This window comes from Musca vetustissima, unplaced genomic scaffold, assembly GCF_032173495.1.
Source record: "Musca vetustissima isolate MV318-11 ecotype Yass unplaced genomic scaffold, APGP_CSIRO_Mvet_v1 utg3483, whole genome shotgun sequence".
NCBI lineage: Eukaryota > Metazoa > Arthropoda > Insecta > Diptera > Muscidae > Musca > Musca vetustissima.
In genome coordinates, this window is record NW_026885707.1 from 1 (window position 1) to 23,666 (window position 23,666).

General features: G+C 37.5%; 1 protein-coding gene across 1 annotated transcript; it reads left to right on the forward strand.

Annotated features, from left to right (window-relative positions):
* The first annotated feature begins 5,855 nt into the window (after positions 1-5,855).
* Positions 5,856-6,432, forward strand: LOC133332972 (uncharacterized). Its single transcript, XM_061541332.1, has 2 exons — positions 5,856-5,870; positions 5,935-6,432. The coding sequence occupies exons 1-2, from the start codon at positions 5,856-5,858 to the stop codon at positions 6,430-6,432; spliced, it is 513 nt and encodes a 170-aa protein (XP_061397316.1).
* Positions 6,433-23,666: the final 17,234 nt, after the last annotated feature.

Here is a 23,666-nt window from a genome sequence, read left to right on the forward strand (position 1 = left end):
CAGTTAGTCTCTTATATAGGCTAACTTTTGGCTTCGGTTCATCTATATAAGATTCCCTGGTGTCAGATCGTCTATAGAAGACTCCCTGGTTCAGCTCGTGTACAGAAGGCGTTTGTCTTTAATTTGTCTATTCTATTTGTCTTTAATTATTCTATTCTGCCTTTAGGTGGTCTAAAAAGACTCACAGGATTCAGTTCGCCTATCGAATACTCCCTGGCTCCGGGTCGTCTGTAGACGATTCCTGACTTCAGTTCTTTTATAGAAGGATTTGTGACTTCTGTTCGCCTATATATAATCTCCGTGGATTCAGCTCTTCTATTGAAGATTTTCTTGCATCAGTTCGTCTTCCTGGTTTCAGTTCATCTATATACTATTACCTTCAGTTATTCTAAATAAGACTCCCGGGCTTTAGTTAGTCTATATAAGAATTCCCGCTTTCAATTAGTCTCTATAAGACTCCAGTTCATCTATGAATGAATCTATGGCTTCAGCTCGTCTATAGATAACTTCTTGGCTTCAGTTCATGATTCTACCTGGCTTCAGCTCGTCTATAGAAGACTCACAATTAAATTTCGTCTATGAAAAAGTCACAGACTTCTGCTCGCCATCCTTGGCTTCAGCTTGTCTACAGAAGTCACCCTGCTCCCTATATACACCATTTCTATAGAAGACACATTGACTTCAGTTCGTCTACAAAATACTCTCAGGCTCCAGCTCGCATTTAGACTCCCTGGCTTCAAATAATCTACAAAAAAAAAAAAAATATATCGCTAGCCTACAAAAAAATCTCTGGCTTCTGGTGGGCTATATGAGACCCCCGACTTCAGTTCGTTAAAAAAACTCCCTTTATATTTTCTATAGAAGATTTCCAAGCTTCCGGTCGGTTTCAGGCCTTCAATACGTCTGTAGAAAACTTGCTGACCTTAATTCGTCTCAGGATAAAAAATTGTCCTTTGACTCAGTCCCATATAAAGGAAGTCCCTCCAGCACCCTTGGAAAATATGAATATGCTACTCTAGTGTAGTGCACCTTTAATTCTCTATTCCATCAAGTTTGTCCCACTTCCACTTCCATTAAATACATTTATCATTTCACTTCCCTGAATTGGATTTAACAACAAACCCAATTTTTTAGGTCATTATTTATTACATCATTTTTTATTGATTTCCATTTATGTATTTAATATTTAGCGCCGCACACACACACCTTTCCACCTTCAACACATTATCCTACAAGGAAAACCAAAGCAAGAAATCGCAAACAAAACGTTTTAAACTCTCTATTGTCTGGTAGTGAAGCACGTTTTTGTATCAAATTACCGAATGTCTCAGGCTTCCGAAAGTGCCGGCGAACACTTGTTCCACCAAAATTGTAAGCCATAGCTTGAATGATATCGCACAACAGCAAGTGTATACGCCTGGATGAATGTTCAAAGCTTGTGGGCAATGATAATGGGCGTTGAAAGTTTTTTTGTTGTTACTGTTTTTTATTCTGCGGCAAGTGTATTAAACTTTTGTGCACATCGGGACGTGCACAAAGTTGCCACGTTCAATGAAATTGTAATTTGTACTTAATTTAAAATAGGTTTCTTAGTTAAGAATAGTTTAAGGGAATTCCCGTGAAAGAACTGGAGATACGACCATTTATAGGTGCGAGTAGAGTGTCTTCTATAGTCACTAGGGGGGCTTATATAGACGACTGGAACCCAGGGACTCTTTTATAGATGAAATAACCTGAAGATGGCCTGAAGCCAGGGGGACGTCTAAAGACAAGCTGAATATAGGGAATCTATTAGGAATTTGAAATCGAAGAATCTTCTATAGTGGAGCTGAGACCGACGAGTGTTGTTTAGACGAAATATGAAGTATTCTATAGTAGATCTTCTATAGAAGACGAGGAGTATTCTATAAATCAGTTAAATCCGACAGATGTATTTTATATATGGGCAGTCTTCTGTAGACTAACTCAGAGAGAAAAAAATACTTCTGATGAGAAGGCAGGGAATATTCAAATGTCGAGCTGAGACAGAGAGTCGTTCAAAATAAGATATTGCCTGGGGACATCTATAGATGAAAAGAAACCGCGTAGGCTCTATTGTAAGCAAAAAATAGAGATTATTCATATACGATTCAAAGTAATAGAGCCTTTATAGATTACATGTATCTAGGGAGTGAACTATAGCCGACCAGAAGTTAGGGAGTCTTTAAAGGCGAGCTGAAGTCGGGGGCCAGAGAGCCATCATAGGCGAGTTAAAGTCAGTGAGCCACTTTAGCCGAAAATTGGAAAGGTAAACAAAGGAACACTTTATAGGCGAGTTGAAGCCAGGGAGGGCGAGTTGAGTCTTGGCCTTTATATAAGGTAGGTGAAATGAACTCAGGGAAGTCTCTATACGCGAGTTGGAAGTTTATATAAAATGTAAGGAGTTTTTCTATGGGTCCATTTTATATGATCTTTGTGATTTCTTTTTTTCAAAAAAAAAAGGTGTTATTATATGTGGGAGACCTTTAGAAGGCCTATTCGAGGTTTTTATGTGTGAAATGCTCCAGGGTGAACTACAATATTTAGAAGACATTTAATTTCTCGGATATGTAACAAAACCATTGAAAAACCATGTAAAAGTAAGCAGGACCCAAAGGGGATCCAAATTTGTGGATACACTTGTGTAGATAGAGTTGAAAGGGTTATTTCGGGTGTGGGTGTGGAATTTTTAGGGGTAAAAGTTTATGCCTTTACTTAAAACAAAGCGTAACTATGTTCGGCAGGGACCAACTTATTGTACTTTCCAACATAAAATCGGTCGAGATCCTTACATGGGCTTCAACGTATAAAAAAGTCGAAGTCATTGATTAAGATTTTTTTTCTGTGGAGGTAGAATAAAATTGTCAAAACCGATCAGGAGTGTCGTATTTTCAGAAAAAAAGAAAGATCAAGAAAAACGTGAGCGTGAGCAAATCGAGATGTACAGGAGTCAGAATAAAGTCCGGAAATTTTACCAAGGACTAAAACACCAAACCGAAGGCTTTGGCTCAGGTACATGCTCTTGTACAGATGAAGATGGAAACCCGGTGACAGATACAGACAACGTGTTGATGATCCCGAAGGAGCACTTTGAAAAGCTTCTGGTATCAAATAGTGGCGCTGAAGAAGATACCCCAGAACCAATAGGGGATGACGGTATAGACCTAGCCATGATGAGATAAGAATAGCAATTATCGGCTAAAGAATAATAAGGTAGCAGGCGCCGATGAATTACCAGCCGAACTATTCAAGACCGGTGGACAACTAATTAATATAATTTGGCTAGAGGAATGCATGCCCAATGATTGAAACCAATGATTGGAAATGGCTTCAGACATTAAAAATCTACTATATTCCAGATTTCCACACTGCGCCAAATCTTGGAAAAGACCCACGAAAAATACATCGAAAAATTCCACCTATTCGTTGACATTAAAGCCGCATTCGACAGCCCAACCCGCTTAGAGGTGTCTGCATTTGGCATTCCTGCAAAATTATTAGGTCGGTGCGCATGAAATGTCGGATCCACTTTACATGGGGACGTTTCTCTTTCTGTTTTCGTTATTCTTTTGTCTTTGGCGTAACCTCATTGCCAGAGGCTCATTTCAGCAAAATAGGTTTTCTTGGAGGTCTTCCCTTTCGCTATTTCTTTTGAGTTTATTGCCGATATGAATTCTGTCGACGTCGAGTTATTTTGATATGAGTACAAACTTGATAATAGCGCAACATAAACCAAGCGTTTGGGGAGAATACAGTTAACGATCGGAAAGTGCAGCGTTGGTTCAAACAATTTCGGACTGGCGATTTTTCACTGCAAAATGAGCCGCGCGGAAGACAACATAAACCAAGCGTTTGGGGAGAATACAGTTAACGATCGGAAAGTGCAGCGTTGGTTCAAAAAATTTCGGACTGGCGATTTTTCACTGCAAAATGAGCCGCGCGGAAGACCCAAAAACGTCTGTGAAGAATAATGACCCGAAGGCTCTAGTGGAACCGGATCTAGCCGTATCCACGAGGGAACTTGCTATCAGGATGAAAGTACTGTCAGTACATTGATGAGATGCACGATAGGTTAAAAATTGTACACACTTGTCAATCGGCATGGCCCGCTACTGCTCCATCACAACGCTCGGCCGCATACATCGCACAAAACAATTGCGAAACTGAACGAACTGGAATATGAAGTTTTGCAGCATCCACCATATTCACCGGATCTCTCGCCGACCGATTTTCATTTTTTTCAAGCATATAGTGCTGTTTTTAAGGGGCAAATACTATGAAAATGAAGACAATCTAAAAAACTCGATATCAGAGTTTATTAATTCTAAAGACCAGAATATTTTAAGACAGACATCTACGCTTTAAAATCTCGTTGGAAGAAGTGTATTGAAGCTTTTGAAGAAAGATATGCAGTTTTATACAATCACTTAAGAATCCGACATTTCATACACATCAACCTAATAATAAGACTTGCAGGATAACTTTAACTGGTTAGGTCAGCAGCTAACGTCGGAAAAGTCATCTCGGAGCCTTTCAATACCGAACGAGGATTCAGAAAAGGACATAATTAGAACATTGCAAGCGGTAACAAAACCTTTAAACAAATTAAGAAGGAGTCTGCCAACATGGGATTGGCAGACAAAACTGATGGTATCAAAGCGCAAGACGTCCAGTAGACTAGGACCAACTGTGGAAATTGAAAACTACATCTTGGAGGTAGTGCACGAGTTTATATACCTCGGTACCGCCATAAATGTTGAAATCTGTAGAAGAACAGATGCTACTATGGTCTGATTAAGCAATTCAAAAAGAATGCCATCTCTCGCCAGACCAAACTCATACTCTACAAGACGCCTATACTACCCTTGCTTTTGTATGGATCTGTGCTTTTGTAATGGTCATCATGCGCAGGCAGATGAGGCAGCTCTTAGGGTGTAAAGTACCTTTGGGATGCCTTCTATATATAGAAAATTATTGAGATATATAGGACTATAATTATAGAAGATCATTAGGAAGTCTTAAATTTGCTCATTTCTCAGTTATATTAATTAAAATGAAAACTCTGGCAACTCTGCAGATAATTTAAACATATTTGTAATAAGTATAACAAATTACCATTCATGGATGGAAATCTTATAACATTCGTACTGAATTACCAGCAGCGCTATACACACACAGGTGAGAGGGCGCTGGCCGTGACTGTGGTCAATGTCGTTGGTTATTTGATCTGTGTGTGTATTTTCCAATGTGGAGAAAAAACAAACGGAAAAACATGGTAAAAAACCCACTGTCTAGTATTTCCTCATAACAATGAATAACCAAAAAAAATTAGCAAAAATAACAACAATAAAAATCAAAAGGGAACTTTCATTTTAAGGTGATATAATATTAGGCAGCGATTGCACAATATGCCATAACGATAATGACCGACTTGCCTCGCTGGTTGGCTGGCTGGCTGACTGAATGGATAAGTGAGTGGCGATGTTTTTGAGGAACAATGAATGCCTTTCCTTTGGCTATGGTTAAACAGATCAGAGTTACAAAGAAAACAACATAAATAAGAAAAAAAATCACACAAAAAATACTTACAACAATTTGTAAGGCCGTGATTTGGCTTCTTTCACTTTTTCTTCTATTTTACAGCTGGGTGAGTGTGGCGCCCTGGAAAGAAAGAGGAATAAAATGCATTTTCAAATAAAAGCCAAGGCCATTTGGAAAAATTGTTACAGTATTAAGTCAAACGACGGCGCGTACATACATAACACAACCGAGTGGCTAAAAGGCAAATAAAGGATTATAAATAACAGGATATTTACTAAGATTAAAAGGACAACATTATGGCTAGAACGAAGGTAATTTATTTGTGCCAACAACAAATTCATTTTATAAATATTAACATGTTTTCTCTTCTTTCAGAACATTTCCTTGATAATCTTTGCCAGTGTACTCTTCAGCTATGTGACATGTTCTCACATTGACACAGAAGATTTATCCCTTTCAGATCCACATCAGTCGTTATCAGCCGGTGTAGGACATCATCATCAACATTATCAACCTGCGGAATCATATTCTGAAGTAAATAAACCCGTTCCGGTACAAGTTATTGAAAAGATTCCTCTGAATATTCCCCACCCGGTACCGGTGAAAGTGCCCAATGTTATTCGAATACAAATACCCGAACCATATGCTGTTCACGTACCCGTGCAGCAGGAAATTCAAGTACCAACATATCGTATTGTACCAGAGATTACAGAAAAACGTATTCCCTATACAGTGGAGAAACCCTACCCTGTTGAAGTTGAAAAACCTTATCCAGTGGAAGTTATTAAACAGATAAAAATTGCAGTACCCAAACCATATCCTGTCCCCTATACAATTTATAAACATATTGTCCAAAAGGAACATGGTTGGTAATTCGATGGATTGTCTTAGAGATTAGATATAAGGAATACGTATAATAATTTTAAGAGAATAATAATAAGTTGTATGAAAAAATAATACTTTCTATTATGTTATTAAGTTTTGGGGATTTACAATTTTTTAATGTAGGCGTTGCGAAAAATGCTGCGAAATTATTTTTAACTTAATTCCCAAACTGCCACCTGACATTTCCATATGATAGTTTTAGCCATTTTAGCAAAAACATGCTTTGTACGGTTTGACGTACCACCATGTGTTGTGTTCTATACAGTGACTTGAAAAATTATATGACTACAAAATGAAATTAACACATTGGTGCGATATTTAATGTTAGGAGAATAGTGAAGCCATGAATGAACAAAAGAAGACTGGTACCGATTGGTACCAAAGATAATATATAAGATCGCAGTGCTCCACTAACAGTACATTTTTATGAACATGAGCCCGAAACAAACCCATATCTTGTGTCCGAGTGGATGAAAAGTCAATTACACCACAATTTTTTATCTAGAAGTTTTCGGTGAAATACAAAAAAACAAAAATAAGAGAATGCGAATCACTATGCATCATGAGCCAATGCAAGTTCTCACACATCGGCTTAAAGAATCGCCTTTTTGACCGGCTTAAATGAGGTTTTGATAGGACATTCGCCGTGCCACTTTTTTGTATTGCAACCACATGACGGCACAAATCGATTTTATGTAACCCTATATAGGAACCGTGACTGTAGATAGACAGGCCGTCCTTAAATAGATTTCAAGATATAACTCATCTCAAAATTGCTGTAAGTTTCATAAGAAATAAAATATGAGTTATATGCGTGAAGGCAATGTGTATATTGTGCTCTCAACTACAGGAACTAATTAAAATTTTAATTGGGTTCCCAAAAGGTTAAAAAATACTTAAACTTTCAATAGAAAGCAATGTAAGTGATTTTTAAATATATAACCATTTTTCCCGGTCCCGGTCATTTCATTTCCAGCCTGGAACACTATAAACGCCTAATGTTTTCAATTTAATCAAATAACGGGTATAATGGGCATAACAAAATGCCAGAGTGTCGATTTTTATACCCTACACAACTATGTTGTCAGGGTTCAGCCCTAAAAGTTTGTCCTTTAAGTATACCGATCGTCATATCTCGACTAGTTGGGTCGATCTAGACATATGTGCCCGTCCGTCTGTCCATTATTATTTGTAAACACGATACAGGCCACAGTTGTGGACCAATCTTCACAAAATATTGCATGTAGGTCCTGGCCAATGACGACGCCTACTGTATGTCCATGTTAAATTGTGAACAAAGTACAGGTCGCATTTTTGATCCGAATTGGATGAAATTTGGCATAGGTCACTTATTAGGCCCATGGACGAACCCTATTGAAATTGGGAAAAATCTGTTCAGATTTAGATGTAATGTAAACGGTCCTTACATATCTTTCTATTTACACGGTACAGCCTAATGATTTAGGTCAAGAATAATGTGTGTTAAGATTCCTGAAAATCGGTTTATATTGGGATATAGCTCCCATATATATTTTCGTCCGATTTAATGTAAATGGTGCACCAAAGTCCCTATATATCTTTCGATTTGCACGAAATTTGGCACAGCCTAATGAATTAGGTCTAGAATGATGTGTGTCAAGTAAATGATGCACCAAGAACTGGGAGTGTGGTCGATATGCACAAAACATACTGAAATTTGTACAACCTAACCTATGACAACTTTCGATCAAATCAATTAATATTTCGATATAGCTTTTATAAATATTTTCGTCCAATTTTAAGTAAATGGTGCAACAATCTTCTCATGTTTATCAGATATTTATACAAATAATCAACGGGTGTCCGATTGATATTTGCTTTAAATCGATTTACAATGTTAGGATTCATCTGTTGAATATACCCAAAGTGGTGAAGGGTATCATATAGTCGGCCCTGTCCGACTTTACTACTTTCCTTACTGGTTTTTACATGGGAAAGGGGATCGGGCCAAGGAATAAGTATGCCTGTTTTGATATAAAAGTAGATCAATATTTAGCGGGTCAAATGGACTCTGACTTTTGTGTGAAAAATTACAACATTTGTATTCCTGAAGGACATAGAGAAGTTGATAGTATATCCAAGAGGAGTGGTTGGATGTCAGATATTAGTTAGTAACCCATAACCACAATGGAGGGCGGAAATAAAAACCATTTCCACACTGGAGGGCGGAAATATTGCGCGGATCGCTTTGAAATGTTCCCTGAGGTTCCAGTTATGGGCAAGAACAACGCCTATAATTTTCGGTGATGATCATATACTAATTTTGGGATGAAGTGAAGCCAAACAAGTATTTTTTTCAAGTTGATCTATAGGCCACAGTTATAAGACGAACATCACAACACAATCCACGGTGAAGGGAATATGGACAAGAAATTAGTAATATTCGGAAAGTATGTCAGCCTAAGGAAGAGGTGCTGTTGACCTCTAATCGCTCTAATGGCCACGCTAGAAATAAAAATCCGCAGGACGTTAGTGTTCTGTGGTACTTGTGTAGGGTATGGTATGGTCGGTCCCGTCCGACAATACTGCTCCGCTCACTGCTTTAACTTACTTTATTTATTTTTCATTTTGTTCATTAATTTCTTAAATTAAACCAGTAAGGATAGTTGTAAAGTCGGCCGACTATATAATACCCTTCACCACTTTGGGTATATTCTAAATATGTATCCTAACAATTTCATGTCAATGTTTATTTTATGTCGAATGTAAATATGTGATATTTATCTATATGTGAACTAACATCAATCCATACAACCGCCTTTCTGCAATCCGCTTTTCTGCAACCTATGCTATATTTTATTTCATTCGGGCAGATTTAGAGTCGTTTGCGTACAATGGATCAAATTTCCGGCACTGTGCAAAATTTAATATCAATCAGACCCGTTAGCAATATATATGGAAGATATGTCAGTCTTGTCTCAATTTGGTACGTTGTGCATAATTTCGTGTCAATCGGACAAACATTAAAAGTTTATCTAAAATCGGGAGAAAATATATGTGGGAGCTATAGCTAAGTATTACCGATTTCAACGAAATTTGCCAGAGATTAATTTATATTAACTTCAGAACATTACACAAAATCGGAAGAAAATATATACGGGAGCTAAATCTGAACCGATTTTTCGCAAAACTGAGCACACATCAATGGAGATTTCATTCAGTAGGCTAAGCCAAATTTCGTGCAAATCCGAAGAAATATAGAAGCTTCGGTACTTTATATATCTAAATCTGAACCGATTTTTACGAAACTTAGCACACATCTATCAAGACTCAATTCAGTACGCTATGTGAAATTTCGTACAAATGGAAAGAAATATAGAAGCTTTGGTAAACCATTAACATAAATAATCGTACGAAAATATATGGGAACTATACCTAAATTTGAACTGATGCTGTGCCAAATTTCGTGCAGATATACAGGGACTTTGGTACACCATTTACATTAAATCGGACGAAAATATATATGGGAGCTATATCTAAATCGGAAACCATTCTCCCCAATTTCAATAGGGTTCGTCCTTGGACAAACAAATGAGCTGTGCCAAATTTCATCCAATAAGGATCATAAACATTGTTTACAATTTAACATGGACAGACAGGCGGACGGACCTGCCTAAATCGACCCAAAAGTGATTCTATGCATATTTTCAAAAGGACCATGTGTCCATCTCATTTTCTTTTGCCTGTTTTTGCCTGGGTATAATGATCGATATGGATCCAATGTACAGTTTACAAAATTTTACAGGAGAAATGAAACTGACCAGCGAATAAGTATGGCTGTTTTGATTATGATCGGTCAATAATTAATGTGTCTAATTGACAAAGTCGTGTGTGAAAAAATTACAAATTTTTTACATTACAGCGTATATGTTTACTCCCGCAATATAAAATCGAGATATATTTCCAACATATCTAAGAGGAGTTGTTGACTTTAAATTGATATCATTTATAGTGATGGATGTTATACATTATCAAATTTTACGGATACTGTTAGGAAAGTATTTCTGTTTCGGATGAAATTTGAGGAGGACACCTATGGTTTTCGGCAATGATTGATTAATATTTATGGGGTTTAAAAACGTTTATATTTACGTATGTTCCTAATCGACCTATAGACACAATTTGAGATCCAAAATACCAAGAAATGTAACCGGGAAATGTATCTGGGCAATACACTGCATGTCTACTGTGAAATATTATTACAGTTGTATTCTATGGTGTTCTTGTTTTCTCTAAGAAAACAAGGTCTACAGAAGTTTCCCATTTATGGACCTTCCATATGGATCTAACCCTACAGATTCCTAATTAGTCCTAATTTGAAGTAGAAATTCAAATTACTACATTAATGTTTATAAGCTTATTTATTGACTACTGTATTCGCGCCGCAATACTTTATTTTTTAGGCCAACTTTTTAGCTTGGCTCTGAAATACACATTTCATTTGTTTGTCGAAATCAAAAATCCGAACAACAAACCTTAAATCATATTTTACCATTCAATGAAAATATATGAAATGTATTTCATTTGCAATAGCTTCCGGCTGTTGATGTCGACAATGGCTGCTGTTTCAAATCAATTCCAACCGAAGACCATTGAGGACTAGGTCTATTGACCGAAAAACAACAGTTTATATCGGCTACCTAGTTGCCAACCAGCCAGGTAAATGTAACTCAAAACTAAATATTGATTGCAATCACTTGAACATGGAGCCTGTGCAGCTGTGCCCCAATATGAATATGAGGTACACTAAACTGTTTAAATGCTGGTGACCGCCAACTCTATAGAGCCGGAATAGTGTAGAGGAATCTACTCAGCTAAACGACAGATGCACTCGCTGGCTGTTTGGCTGACTGGCCGGTAGGCAAGCAAGAAGCCAAAGATAGAAGTAGATAAATGAGTGTAATCGCCGGTAGCTGCAATTGTCTGTTGGATTTCAAATTCATTAATTCAATACCATCATTGTTGCAAAGCAAACAACCGAACAACCCAACAGCAAACAAACAAGTTAACAAAGTTTCCAATTTCCAAAAATGAAAATCAATTCCATATTTCCAATGGGGTGATTTTGACAAAGTTTTCTTTTGATTTTCCATTCAGTCAATGTCCAAGGATTTGTTTGCAAATCTATGATGAGACAAGACTTTAAGCAATGTTGTTGTTTTTTGCTGCTGTTGTTCTATGTGTACCGACAATTGTCAGCACAGCAGGATAACGAACATTGCCACAATATGTTGCATGTTTGCCAAAGCCAATACTCTCTCGCCCCGAAATCTCATAATGCGAGCAAATACATCTGTGATTTGTGTTAAATTCAAAATTTAATGTGGCTAACTGTTGTCTGGCTTTTGCATGCTTCGCCACTGACTAGGAGGGGTATGGACCATGTTGACAAGCATAGTTCCTATAAAAACCCCGACAACTTTTTTTGTGAAATTCTTCTACTCTGGAGTCGATTGTGGGTAATTTTATGCGACCATTGAAGCCAAGCGCTGTTCTTTACAATTGTTTGGCACTTTGTAACTGTCAGCGTCTATTAAAATGCTCATATTTTTCGGGGGAGACCAGAAGCAGTAGGCATTGTAACTAGCACCACCAGCGCTATCATTATCCAGTTGAGTTTGGAGTCCAAAAAGAAAAAAACGAAACGCTTTAGCATCTGGAAAATTGTTGTAACAACTGAGTTCCGAATATGATCTCACGCGTATGTTGCACGATTGTGTGACAGAGGGAGGAGTTCACTGTTTAGCTTCTTATGAACAGTGGTTACTAACGAACAAGTTGGGTGAAAACACGCAGCTTAGCAAAGAAAATTCAGTCATCTAGAAAACTTCTCTGAGGTCTATAGGAAGAATTTTCTATACCCTCCAACATATGATGGAGTGTATATTGAATTCGTCGTTCCTTTTACAAAATCTCGAAGATTCGCCAGAGACCCCATAAAGTATTATTGGCCCAAGATGATGTTAGAATAGAAATCAATCAGCTGCTGAAATGTAATAAAACAGCAAGTGCCGATGTATTACCATTCGAACTATTCAAGACTGGTTGTCAGATGCTGGCCAGGAGCAACCAACTAATTAGTACAATTTGGCTAGAGGAATGCATGCCCAATGATTGAAACCTCAATATCCTGTGTCCCGTACACATAAAAGGATAAGACGATATGTGTCAACTATAGAGGAATAAGTCTCCTCCATATCGCATATAAAATGCTATTCAGCGTGATGTGTGAACGACTGAAGCCAATGGTCAGGTCGACATTATTGGACCATACCACTGCGGCTTCAGACCTTGCTAATTCACCATAGACCAGATTTTTACTCTGTACCAAATCCTGGAAAAGACTCACGAAAAACACATCGCCACATTCCATCTAATCGTCGACTATAAAGCCGTTTGCGACAGCCCTATCCGTTCAGAGGTATTTAAAGTCATGTCTGCGTTCGGCATTCCTGCCAAATTAATACAGCTATGCTGGATAACTTTAACTGACACAAGGTCAGCAGTTAAAATCGGAAAGAACCTATCGGAGCTTCAATACCGGACGAGGTATTGCAGACAAGGTGACAGTTTGTCGTGTGCTCTTTTTAACATGCTGCTGAAAAAGGTCATACGAGACGCAAAGGTGAACAGAAATGACACTCTGTACATCAAACAACACATGTTACTCGCCTACGCCATTGACATCGAATAATGGGTCGAACATTGCGAGCGGTAACAGCCACCTTTGAACAAATGGAGAAGGAGTCTGTCAAAGTGGGTCTGACAGTAAATGGCGAGAAGACCAAACCGATGGTATCAACCCACAAAACGTCCAGTAGACTCGGACCAACTTGAGAACTACAGTTTCGAGGTAGTTAAAGATTTGATATACCTTGCTACGGCCATAAATAAAACTAATGATATTAGTTTTGAAATTGGCAGAAGAATAGTGTTCCCCAACATATGCTACTATGGTCTAAGTATGCAGTTTAGAAACAAGGTCACCCCTTGCCAGACCAAACTCACATTCTAGAAAGCGCTGATACTACCCGTGCTGGTGTATGAAAGGGTACTTGCATGATCAGATCAGGTAGCTCCATGTTTGAGAGAAAAATTCTCCGAAAGATCTACGGGTCGATCTGCGTCGAATGAACCACGAGCTTTAACGAGACTACTGATGATTCAAGCAGAAGGGAAGATCACGAATTCGATGGAACAATCAAGTGGAGGATGACATATCAAAGCATGGCATTTTAAAATGGAAAACTGCGAGTATAATAGACGCGCCTGGAATTTTTTGTAAGTTCGGTTTATGGAACAAATATCAGCTAAGTAAGTAAAGTAAGTATGGTTGGAGTTTGATGACATTCATCTGTCGCATTCGGCCACCTAGATCTTGTGATTTAACACCGAGCAAAATATTCCTTTGGGACTTGTTCAATGGTAGAAAATCTGTTTTGTTAAGAAAATATATTCTCTGAACTGAAAAATATACATCACTGAGAAACCCCACAGATCATTGAGGTAATTTTTTACCGCAAAAAATGTTTTAGGTCAATTTTTTTCTACAAGTCTCTGAGATAATTTTTTTAACAAAAAAAAACGAATACCAATATGTTTGAATGTCCCTGAAACCAAGTTTTCTTAATAAAATATCATCGAGAATTCAAAGTAAAAAACTTGGTCATCAAGTACTTGAGGTGAACTTTTATTTATAGAAAAAATCCTCAGGTCATATTTTCAATAGAAAATGTTTCAAGTCCATTTTTCCTAAAGAAACCTGTTGTAAGGTCTATGAGGTCATATTTTTCTAATTACACACTGGCACTGCTTTCTAGAGGAAAAGTCCTCAAAGTCTGTGTTGTTAATAGAAACAAAAATTAAGTCACGGAGGTGAATATATTTTAAAACAGCCAAAATCCAGAGTCACAGGAATCAACTTTTTTATTAAAAAAATTCTGACATCTGAGGTCAAACAGAGAAATAAATTCTAAAAATTCAAATTGTGCTACAGAAAAAAATCTACAGTTACCTGAGGTCCGTCTATAAAAAAGTACTCAAATTCTTCTCAAGAATAACAGCTTTGACCTTCATGGTCATGGATATTTGGGTTTTCTTTAGAAGTAGACGATCTATGGATATTCTATAGAGTGGAACCCCTTATATTCTACTCAGTCGACATTATGACTTTAGGTCGTCTGTGGAATTGGATTTTTTGGACTTTATGGAAGATTACTTGTTAATATTCTATGAAAGAATACTTCGTGGACTTTTTAGAAGAAGAAATAATGGTCTTCTAAGAAAGAAGTCGTCTTAATTCCTGCCGAAGAATATCTCTTGGACATATATGGAGAAGAATTATATGGCCCCCTTCGGCCTTCTAGGAAAGAAAACTTCATTTAGTCTGAAGACCACTTCGTGTACTGTTGAGGAAGACTTCTTCTATGGAAAAAGTCCTCTTGGAAGTCCTCGAAAGAAGTTCTTTTGTAGATGAATGCATATTGGACTTCTTTAGACGAAAATTTTTCGGTACTTTATTAAGCAAGACCTCATTGTGGAAGAGGGCCACTTAGTTTATTAAAGAGAATACCGTTTGGTCTTCCGAAGTACAAGAGCTCTTGCCTTCAACTTCTTTGGAAGAAGAAATCAATTTATTCTATTGAAAAAAAAATTGATATTATACAGATGAAGAAGAAAAATTATCCAAAAGATCTACGGGCCGATCTGCGTCGAATGAACCACAAGCATTACAATGTATACGCGGACATGGACACAGTCGTATTGAGCTGCAGCGACTACGGTAGCCAGACCATGTTGTGCGAATGAATGAGAATACCCCAGCTCAAAAGGCATAGAAAAGCGAGCCTACTGATTGTTCCCGCTGAAGGGTAAGGCCACGAATTAGATGAAAAGACCATTTAGAAAACAACATCTTGGGACGTGGCCTTTCAAATCGGAGGAGATGCGTACAATACCGACGCGCTTGGAAATTGTTTTTAAGCTCGGCTTATGGAACAAGCGATCTGTAATAAGCCAGCTAAGTAAGTAAAGTATACAGATGAAGTCCATCTGATCTTCTAATGGAAAAATACCTCTTAGCTGAAAACCTCCTCTCGGTGTTGAGGAAGACCTTTTATATGGGAAAAGTCCTCTTGGACTTGGATATTTTTATTTTATAGTGGAATGAATGAAGGACTTCTATGGAAGGAAATGATTGGATCCTTTACTAGAAAAGACCTCATGGTGAAGAAGACTACTTGGTCTAATACCGAAAATACCACTTGGTCTTTCAAAAATAAGTCCCCTTAAACTTCTATCGGGGAGGACTTCAATATATTTTATGAGAGAATAATTCTTGATTTTCTACAGAAGAAGGGAGGAATTTTCTTTTTTACTTTTATATAGAAACCCTTCTGGTCTTCTAATTAAAAACTATTGGTCTACTATAGACAAAGACCTCCTGGTCTCAAAAAAAGATATTCTTATGGTATTCTATATTAGAAGTCCTCTTGGTCTTCAATAACAAATCACTGATTGTTCTTCTATAGCAGAAAACCTCTTGGTCTAGAGTATGCCAAATTAGATACCTACTGCTTCTCTATAGAATCTGATTTTCTTCCTACCTTTTTCGGTTTTATAGAAGTCACTATCAATTCTGACCCACCTTAGGAAAAATACCACCTTGGCTTCTAATGAAAAGTGGTACAACGATTTCCACTGTGCCTTTGTAATTCTTGAAAAATGTCAGTCAGTATGGGTTTGACATAGAATTGCGGTAGTTTAAAGGGGGCGCTATTTGAGTAGTTTTGGAGTTTTCAAGGCACAGCAGGTAAAATGTTTAAAAATGCAAATATTTGTGGCAAGGGAAACAAATGTTTAAACTATCAAAGATATTTTCGGTCAAATGCAACACCAACACAATTTTTTGCAACACAAACCTTTAAAATTGTTAAACAAATGGTTGCACAAAACAGAAAAGTATTTTGGGAGCAGCAGCAACAGTAACAACACCAGGAACAACAGCAACAATCATAAATGGGTTGTTTGTTGCGCAATTTGCCCACAATGTGAAAAGGCATTGGAGAACCAAATCGTAGTTATTGCCCTGTTGTTGTTGCATGTATTATAAAAATTGTTGCCTGGTTGCATTACAATTTTTTGTTGTTGTTGCAACTTTATTATTTGCCAGTTGCAAGTGTTTTCCGTTGTTCCAATGTTTTGTTGTTGTTGCTGATGGTGATTCTATATGCAAGCAATTTGGAAGTAAATTTTCTTTTTGTTATTGTTGTTTTATCCGTCTGTCTGTGTAACATTAGTTGCTCGCTTACTGTTCGTTTTATTGTTGTTGTTTCTGTTGCCTGGGCTTTTTGTTGAAATACGTGACTGTTTTATTGCCATTTTAAAGTAATTGTTATGTTTCCGAAGTCTTGATTCTCTTGAAGGTGGTTGTGGCTATGGCTGCTGCTGTTGTTGCTGGTGGTTACGTGTAACAATTTACTCCCGCATAGATCTGGAGTTCGAGTTCAACAGGTTGTCTCGATATTTGTCCACATCCAACATCCATATATGTATGTATCCACGAGAGCATGTACGATCACATGTGGTGTTTATTCTTTGGAAAAAATTGTTACAATCATTGTTGTATTTGGAGCAAGATCGTGAATATCACATGCATATATTATAAGGCAGTTGTAAGTTTTATGTTTCGTTGTTGTTGTTTTTTTATTAATGTAACATTGAGTCCACTGCAATTTGCAACAATGCAAATTACTTCAGTTAGTCAATTCAGTTCAAATTATTGGAAAATTGTTTCGAATCAATGACAATTGAGTTTTAAATGTCATAGTTTGTTGAAAAACTTCAAATGAATCAATAATATTTAATGAATTACAGTAGCAGGTGTGTTAGAGGAGATACATATTTGTCCGATGAATTTTCAAAGTCAATGAAAATCATTGGGAAACTACTCAGAAATTAAAGAATTAAAATCAGAACCCATTGGAAGTTCAGTCTGATGTCCTACAAAAATTCAAAAAAATTTTTTTTTCTAAATTTCAGTCAATACGTTATTCATTAGTATATAGATTTGTCATTAAGAACCACGGTGTCTACAGTGAACATAAGCCATTCCAAGGTTTGCAGATTTGAGAACATTTGAAGAAGGGATTCAGTTCAGCTATGTTGTGCACATTAAAATTACCTAAAATCAGCTTCAGAACATCTCAAAACATCGACCTTTATTTAAAATGCAAGAAGTAAGCGAAGATGGAATATCTGTCTACTTCTTCCGGTACTTTCCCCACAAAATGGCTATGAGAAGGAAACATCCAATTTGACCCATACTTTCTATAACCTTATCATGCCTAAAAATTAGGTTTTATCACTATACTCTTTCTAGTATGTATCACCCCTACAAATGGTACAAATATTAAAAATGTGTAAGTTCAGCACCGAAATATTGGAGTATCTGAAAATGAGATAAATGTTGAAACTTTGCAGATATGGGTGATGTTAAGTTGCACAACGTAATTTTTCATTCACCAGGAATCCGATATTCAAAATTATAGCCACTTACGTAGGAAGATTTGACACGCCATGATAATTTGAAAATTCAAAGCAGAGCAAATGTGGTTGAAAAACATGCCCAAACTCCAAAATACCGAATAATAGGTGTATCCGGAAATTTGAACCAATATTGATAACTTTGGTATAAAAATTTTCTAAAAACTACTCCCAAATTGGTGGACACATGAGGTCAAGCTTACCAAAATACCGATCTTTGGAATGCAGAGTTAAATGGAGCTTTCCTAAGAAGTGGTCCAATATTGATAATTTTTAGTAGGAAGAAAAATAGATAATTATTTATAATTTTTGGTAGGAGGATGTGTAACCAAAATACTTACATACTTAGCTGGCTTGTAACAGAACTTTCGTTCCATAAGCCGAGCTTAAAAAAGATTTCCAGGCGCGTCGGTCTTTTGCGCAGTTTTCCCAATTTGAATGGCCATGGTCGGCAATGTTATCTTCCACTTGATCCTTCCACCTTATTCGTGGCCTTCCCCTTCTGCGTGAACCATCAGCTGGTTCGCTCTTTTGGGCTGGGGCATCTTCATCCATTCTCACAACATGACCTAGCCAACGTAGTCGCTGCTGCTCAATACGTCTAACAATGCCGATGTCCGAGAATAAATGGTACAGCTCATGGTTCATACGACGGCGATATTACCGTCAACGCAGATCGGTCCATAGATCTTCAGATTCATATAACAGGACGGGTAGTATCAGCGTCCTGTAGAGTGTGAGTTTGGTCTGGCGGGATGTTGCCTTGCTTTTGAGTTGCTTACTCAGACCATAGTAGCATCTGTTGGCCAACACTATCATCCTCCAAATTTCAAAACTTATGTCATTAGTTTTATTTATGGCGGTACAAGGTATATAAAATCTTTGACTACCTCGAAGCTGTAGTTCTCAAGTACCACAGTTGGCCCGAGTCTACTGGACGTCTTGGCGTTGATACCATCAGCTTGGTCTTCTCGCCGTTGACTGCCAGACCCACTCTGGCAGACTACTTCTCAATTTGTTCAGAGGTGGCTGTTAACGCTCTCAATGTTTGACCCATTATGTCGATATCATCGGCGTAGGCGAGTAACATGTGTTGTTTGTTGTACAGAGTGCCATTTTTGTCCACATTTGCATCTCGTATGACCTTTTCCAGCAGGATGTGAAAAAGGTCATACGACAAACTGTCACATTGTCTGAATCCTCGTTCGGTATTAAAGGGCTCCGACAGCTCCTTTCCGACTTTAACTGATGATCTTGTGCCAGTTAAATATATCCTGCATAGCCGAATTAATTTTGCAGGAATGACAAACGCAGGCATGGCTTTAAACACATCTGAACGGATAGGGCTGTCGAATGCGGCTTTATAGTCGACGAATAGGTGGAATGTGTCGATGTGTTTTTCGTGGGTTTTTCCAGGATTTGGCGCAGAGTGAAAATGTAGTCAATTGTGGATTTGCCAGGTCTGAAGCCGCATTGGCATGGTCCAATAATGTCATTGACCATTGGCTTCAGTAGTTCACACAGCAAGCTGGATAGCACTTTATAAGCGATGGGACGGAGACTTATTCCTCTATAGTTGGCAAATATCGTCTTGTCTCCTTTTTTGTGCACGGGACACAGGATGCTGAGGTTCCAATCATTGGGCATGCATTCATCTAGCCAAATTGTACTAATCAGCTGGTGCATGATCCTTACCAGCATCTGACCACCAGTCTTGAAAAGTTCGGCTTTAACCTATCGGCACCTGCTGCTTTATTATTCTTCCACCGATTGATTGCTATTCTGACCTCATCTTCGCTGTATACCACACTCTATACCGTCATCAAGTATTGGTTCTGGGGTATCCTCTTCGCCGCTAATATTGTTCAAAATGCTCCTTTCAGATCCTCAGCAGACTGTCTGTATCTGTCACCAGATTTCCTTCTTCATCGCTACAGGAGAATGTGCCTGCCTTCGGTGTGGTGTTTTGCTTGTTGGTAAAATTTCCGAACTTCGTTCTGACTCCTGTACATCTCGATTTGCTCACGCTCACGTTTTTCTTGTTCTTTATTCTTTTTTCTGAACATACGTTTCTCCTCTTTATCTTTCTCCCGATAATTCTCCATCGCATTACGTGTTGCTACTGTCTGCAGGGTTGCCCTATACGCTGTGTTTTTCTCATGAGTAGCATTACGACACTCCTCATCGTACCATGGGTTTCTTGATGGGGGTTTTTGGTACCCATGTATTGCTTTTGCTGCAGTTTGTAGGGAGTGGGCAATTCTTTGCCATTGTGCTTCTATACTATTATCGGGACAAGAAGTGCTCAAGCAGGTCCGAATCGATATTCGCTCCTCTTATCGATCGAACGTCTAAAACACTTGACGAATGTTTCTTCATGGAGGCTGAATTTTCCGACGGTGGGATCAAAAATATTTTCCCTTCCGATTTTTGCATTACAATCTCCTAGCAGGATTTTAATGTCATGGCCAGGGCAGCGGCCATATGCAGTTTCTAGGCGCTCGTAAAAAATGTCTTTGATCTGTTCATCTTTGTGTTCCAAACCAAATTCGAAAAATTTAGATCTTTCCTCAGTGCATGTTGAATAATCTAATCCGTCAATCTCATTTCGAGAAATGTGCGGAGGTCATATGTATAGTATCAAGAGGATGTCCGCAAATTTCGATATATTTTGGATTGTAAATGTTGTCGATAGTGGATTATATTATTTTGAACTACTCTAGAGATATTCTGGATATCAGTAGAAGGCATAATAGATGTACAGAATAGTAGTCTCAGATATATTATAGCCTCCAGTGTTACTAGTAGAATATTATATAAGGGGACCTCCCCTATTCTCGATTTTAAATTTTCAAGATTTTCATTGGGCTGGTAAATGAATACCAATGTATGTTAAGTTTTGTAACTTTGCACATATATAATTGAAGATTTAAAAGAGAAGAAAAATAATTTGCAATATTTGGTTGTTGTTGTTGTTTTTGGTGATTAAAGAAAAGTCCTTATTTTTGATGGCAGGCATGATAACTCCTCAGTGGAACATCGGAATCCGAAAATTTCAAGGGTGTAGAAAGAATATATTTATGGCACTCGTCTGAACTAGGTTTATTGACTTCGCTCAAAAATTAACAAAACCTCAGACTCAGTTGCCTTCGAGACAGTGGGAGGATGTCTTAAAATATTTGAAAAATTATTTTCTATGATAAAAGAAGATTTTGAAAAGAAGTCTTCGGACAAGTAAGGGGTGCTCTGACCTCACACGGTAGTCAATATAACAACAAAATCCTCACAAGTCTACTCTGTGGTAGTTTTAATAATAGTTCCGAATAGTAACAGAATCTTCAGAGTTATTGTTTATAATAGGACAGAAAGCTTCATGGATCTATCTGGGGCAACATTAGTATGAGCTCGTTGGTGCGGACCAATGCCCTTTTAGAGCCTTCGAACTGCTTGACCTAATTCAAAAAAATTTTTTTTTGTTCAAAAACTTTTATTGTCGGTTATGGGAACTACATGTCCCAGTATGCCAATTATCCCACATTTATATTCAGTATCTTTCAATTAACCAATTTTAAAACTAAAACAACATTTGTTAAATTGACAAATCTAAAACTAACTACCATTAATGACATTTAACAATGACATATCACAATCAAATCACTTGAGGGAAGAAAACAATTTGAAACGTAAATGACTGACAGATAGTTGTCATTTGGAGCACATTTTGCCTGTCTAATGGTTGCAATGGCATTGCAAAATCGACGACATTTACTAATCCCAAATTTAAATCACATGTATTGCCCCAAAGGCACCCTCCACCTGAGACTAATCATCATTAGAAGACGAAATATTGTCATTTGATGGAGGTGGTGATTTCAATCTTGAAAAGGGTTTGACAATATTCCTTCAGAAATCACCAACGAAGTGGAGGACTTCTCATTTGGAGATAGACAAGCCAAGTCATGTTGGCAAAATTTTTTCCAAATCCAAATCAAAGATGCCGATTATGTTTAGCTACTGCCAAGAGGGAACATAAATACTAAAAATCTCAACATTTTTAACAAATTAGTTGTTTAAAATACGAGACAGCAGAGTAGAGCATTCACGAAATCACCCAAATGGCTGTGCAGATACACTTGTTACCCATCACCAACAAAAAAATATCTGGGAAGTTGATTGTTTGCCTTTATTTAATTTTTTGATTAAGATTAAAAAAAACAACAATAAAAAAATGTGAAACAGGACCCACAACAAAGCTTCGTTACTGGCCTACCGAACCGACAAAATGTGATGTCGGAGGATTTAATCTCGACAACGAACTGAACTTGTCGGGGGCTTGATTAATGTAGGCAAAAAAGAGCTGACAGTTTATAGGCTAATTACCCACTTTTAAAATGATTTTCATTTTGGCCGATACTGAGGGGTAACTACGGCGACATGCGACGATTGTATGCGTGTAACTTGCCACAGCTTGATTTGGTTACGCCAAAACATCTAAAGCGAAAAAAATCTTTAATCTTCATCGTCCTTTTGTTGGTAGGATTAGGGAAACAACAACAAAAATAAAACAGAGTCCAGAAAATAGCAGATCATCATCGTGATTCGTTGTCTCTTTTGTCCTCTTCGGTACTTGATCCATGTTGTTATTGTTATTTTTATTTAATAAAACAGAGTTGTTATCTGCCCCGACATAAGCCTTCCATCTCTGAAGGCAACCCGACCAAGAACAACAACTACAACAAAACAATCACCACGATAGGATGTTGTTGAACAACAATGGTTTACACGCAAGCTTTGTCGGCTTCCTTTTTTCTTGTTACTTCCCAGTCGGGATGGATGCATCGATTTTTTGAAGCTGATTGAATGCAAAGAAGAACAGCAACAAGAACAACAACCATGGCATCAACTGCAGTAGTAAATATCAGCATCAAAATAATGTAGACTATGCAAAGCGATTTGAAACTTCCCATCAACAAAACTTTGTTTTGGATCGGGACACAGTGGTCGGATAAAGGACCTACCCATGACTACAAAGAAGTGGATTTTTTAAAGAATATTTTTTCAAGGACTATCCAACAAGGCGTGGATTTTTTTAAAGAATATTTTTTCAAGGACCATCCAACAAGGCGTGGATTTTTTAAAGAATATTTTTTCAAGGACCATCCAACAAGGCGTGGATTTTTTAAAGAATATTTTTTCAAGGACCATCCAACAAGGCGTGGATTTTTTAAAGAATATTTTTTCAAGGACCATCCAACAAGGCGTGGATTTTTTAAAGAATATTTTTTCAAGGACCATCCAACAAGGCGTGGATTTTTTAAAGAATATTTTTTCAAGGACCATCCAACAAGTCGTGGATTTTTTAAAGAATATTTTTTCAAGGACCATCCAACAAGTCGTGGTTTTTTTAAAGAATATTTTTTCAAGGACCATCCAACAAGGCGTGGATTTTTTAAAGAATATTTTTTCAAGGACCTTCTAACAAGGCGTGGATTTTTTAAAGGATAGTTTTTCAAGGTTCACCAAAGTCGTGGATTTTTAAAGGATAGTTTTTCAAGGCTCACCAAAGTCGTGGATTTTTAAAGGATGGTTTTTCAAGGCTCTCCAAAGGCGTGGATTTTTTAAAGAATATTTTTCAAGGA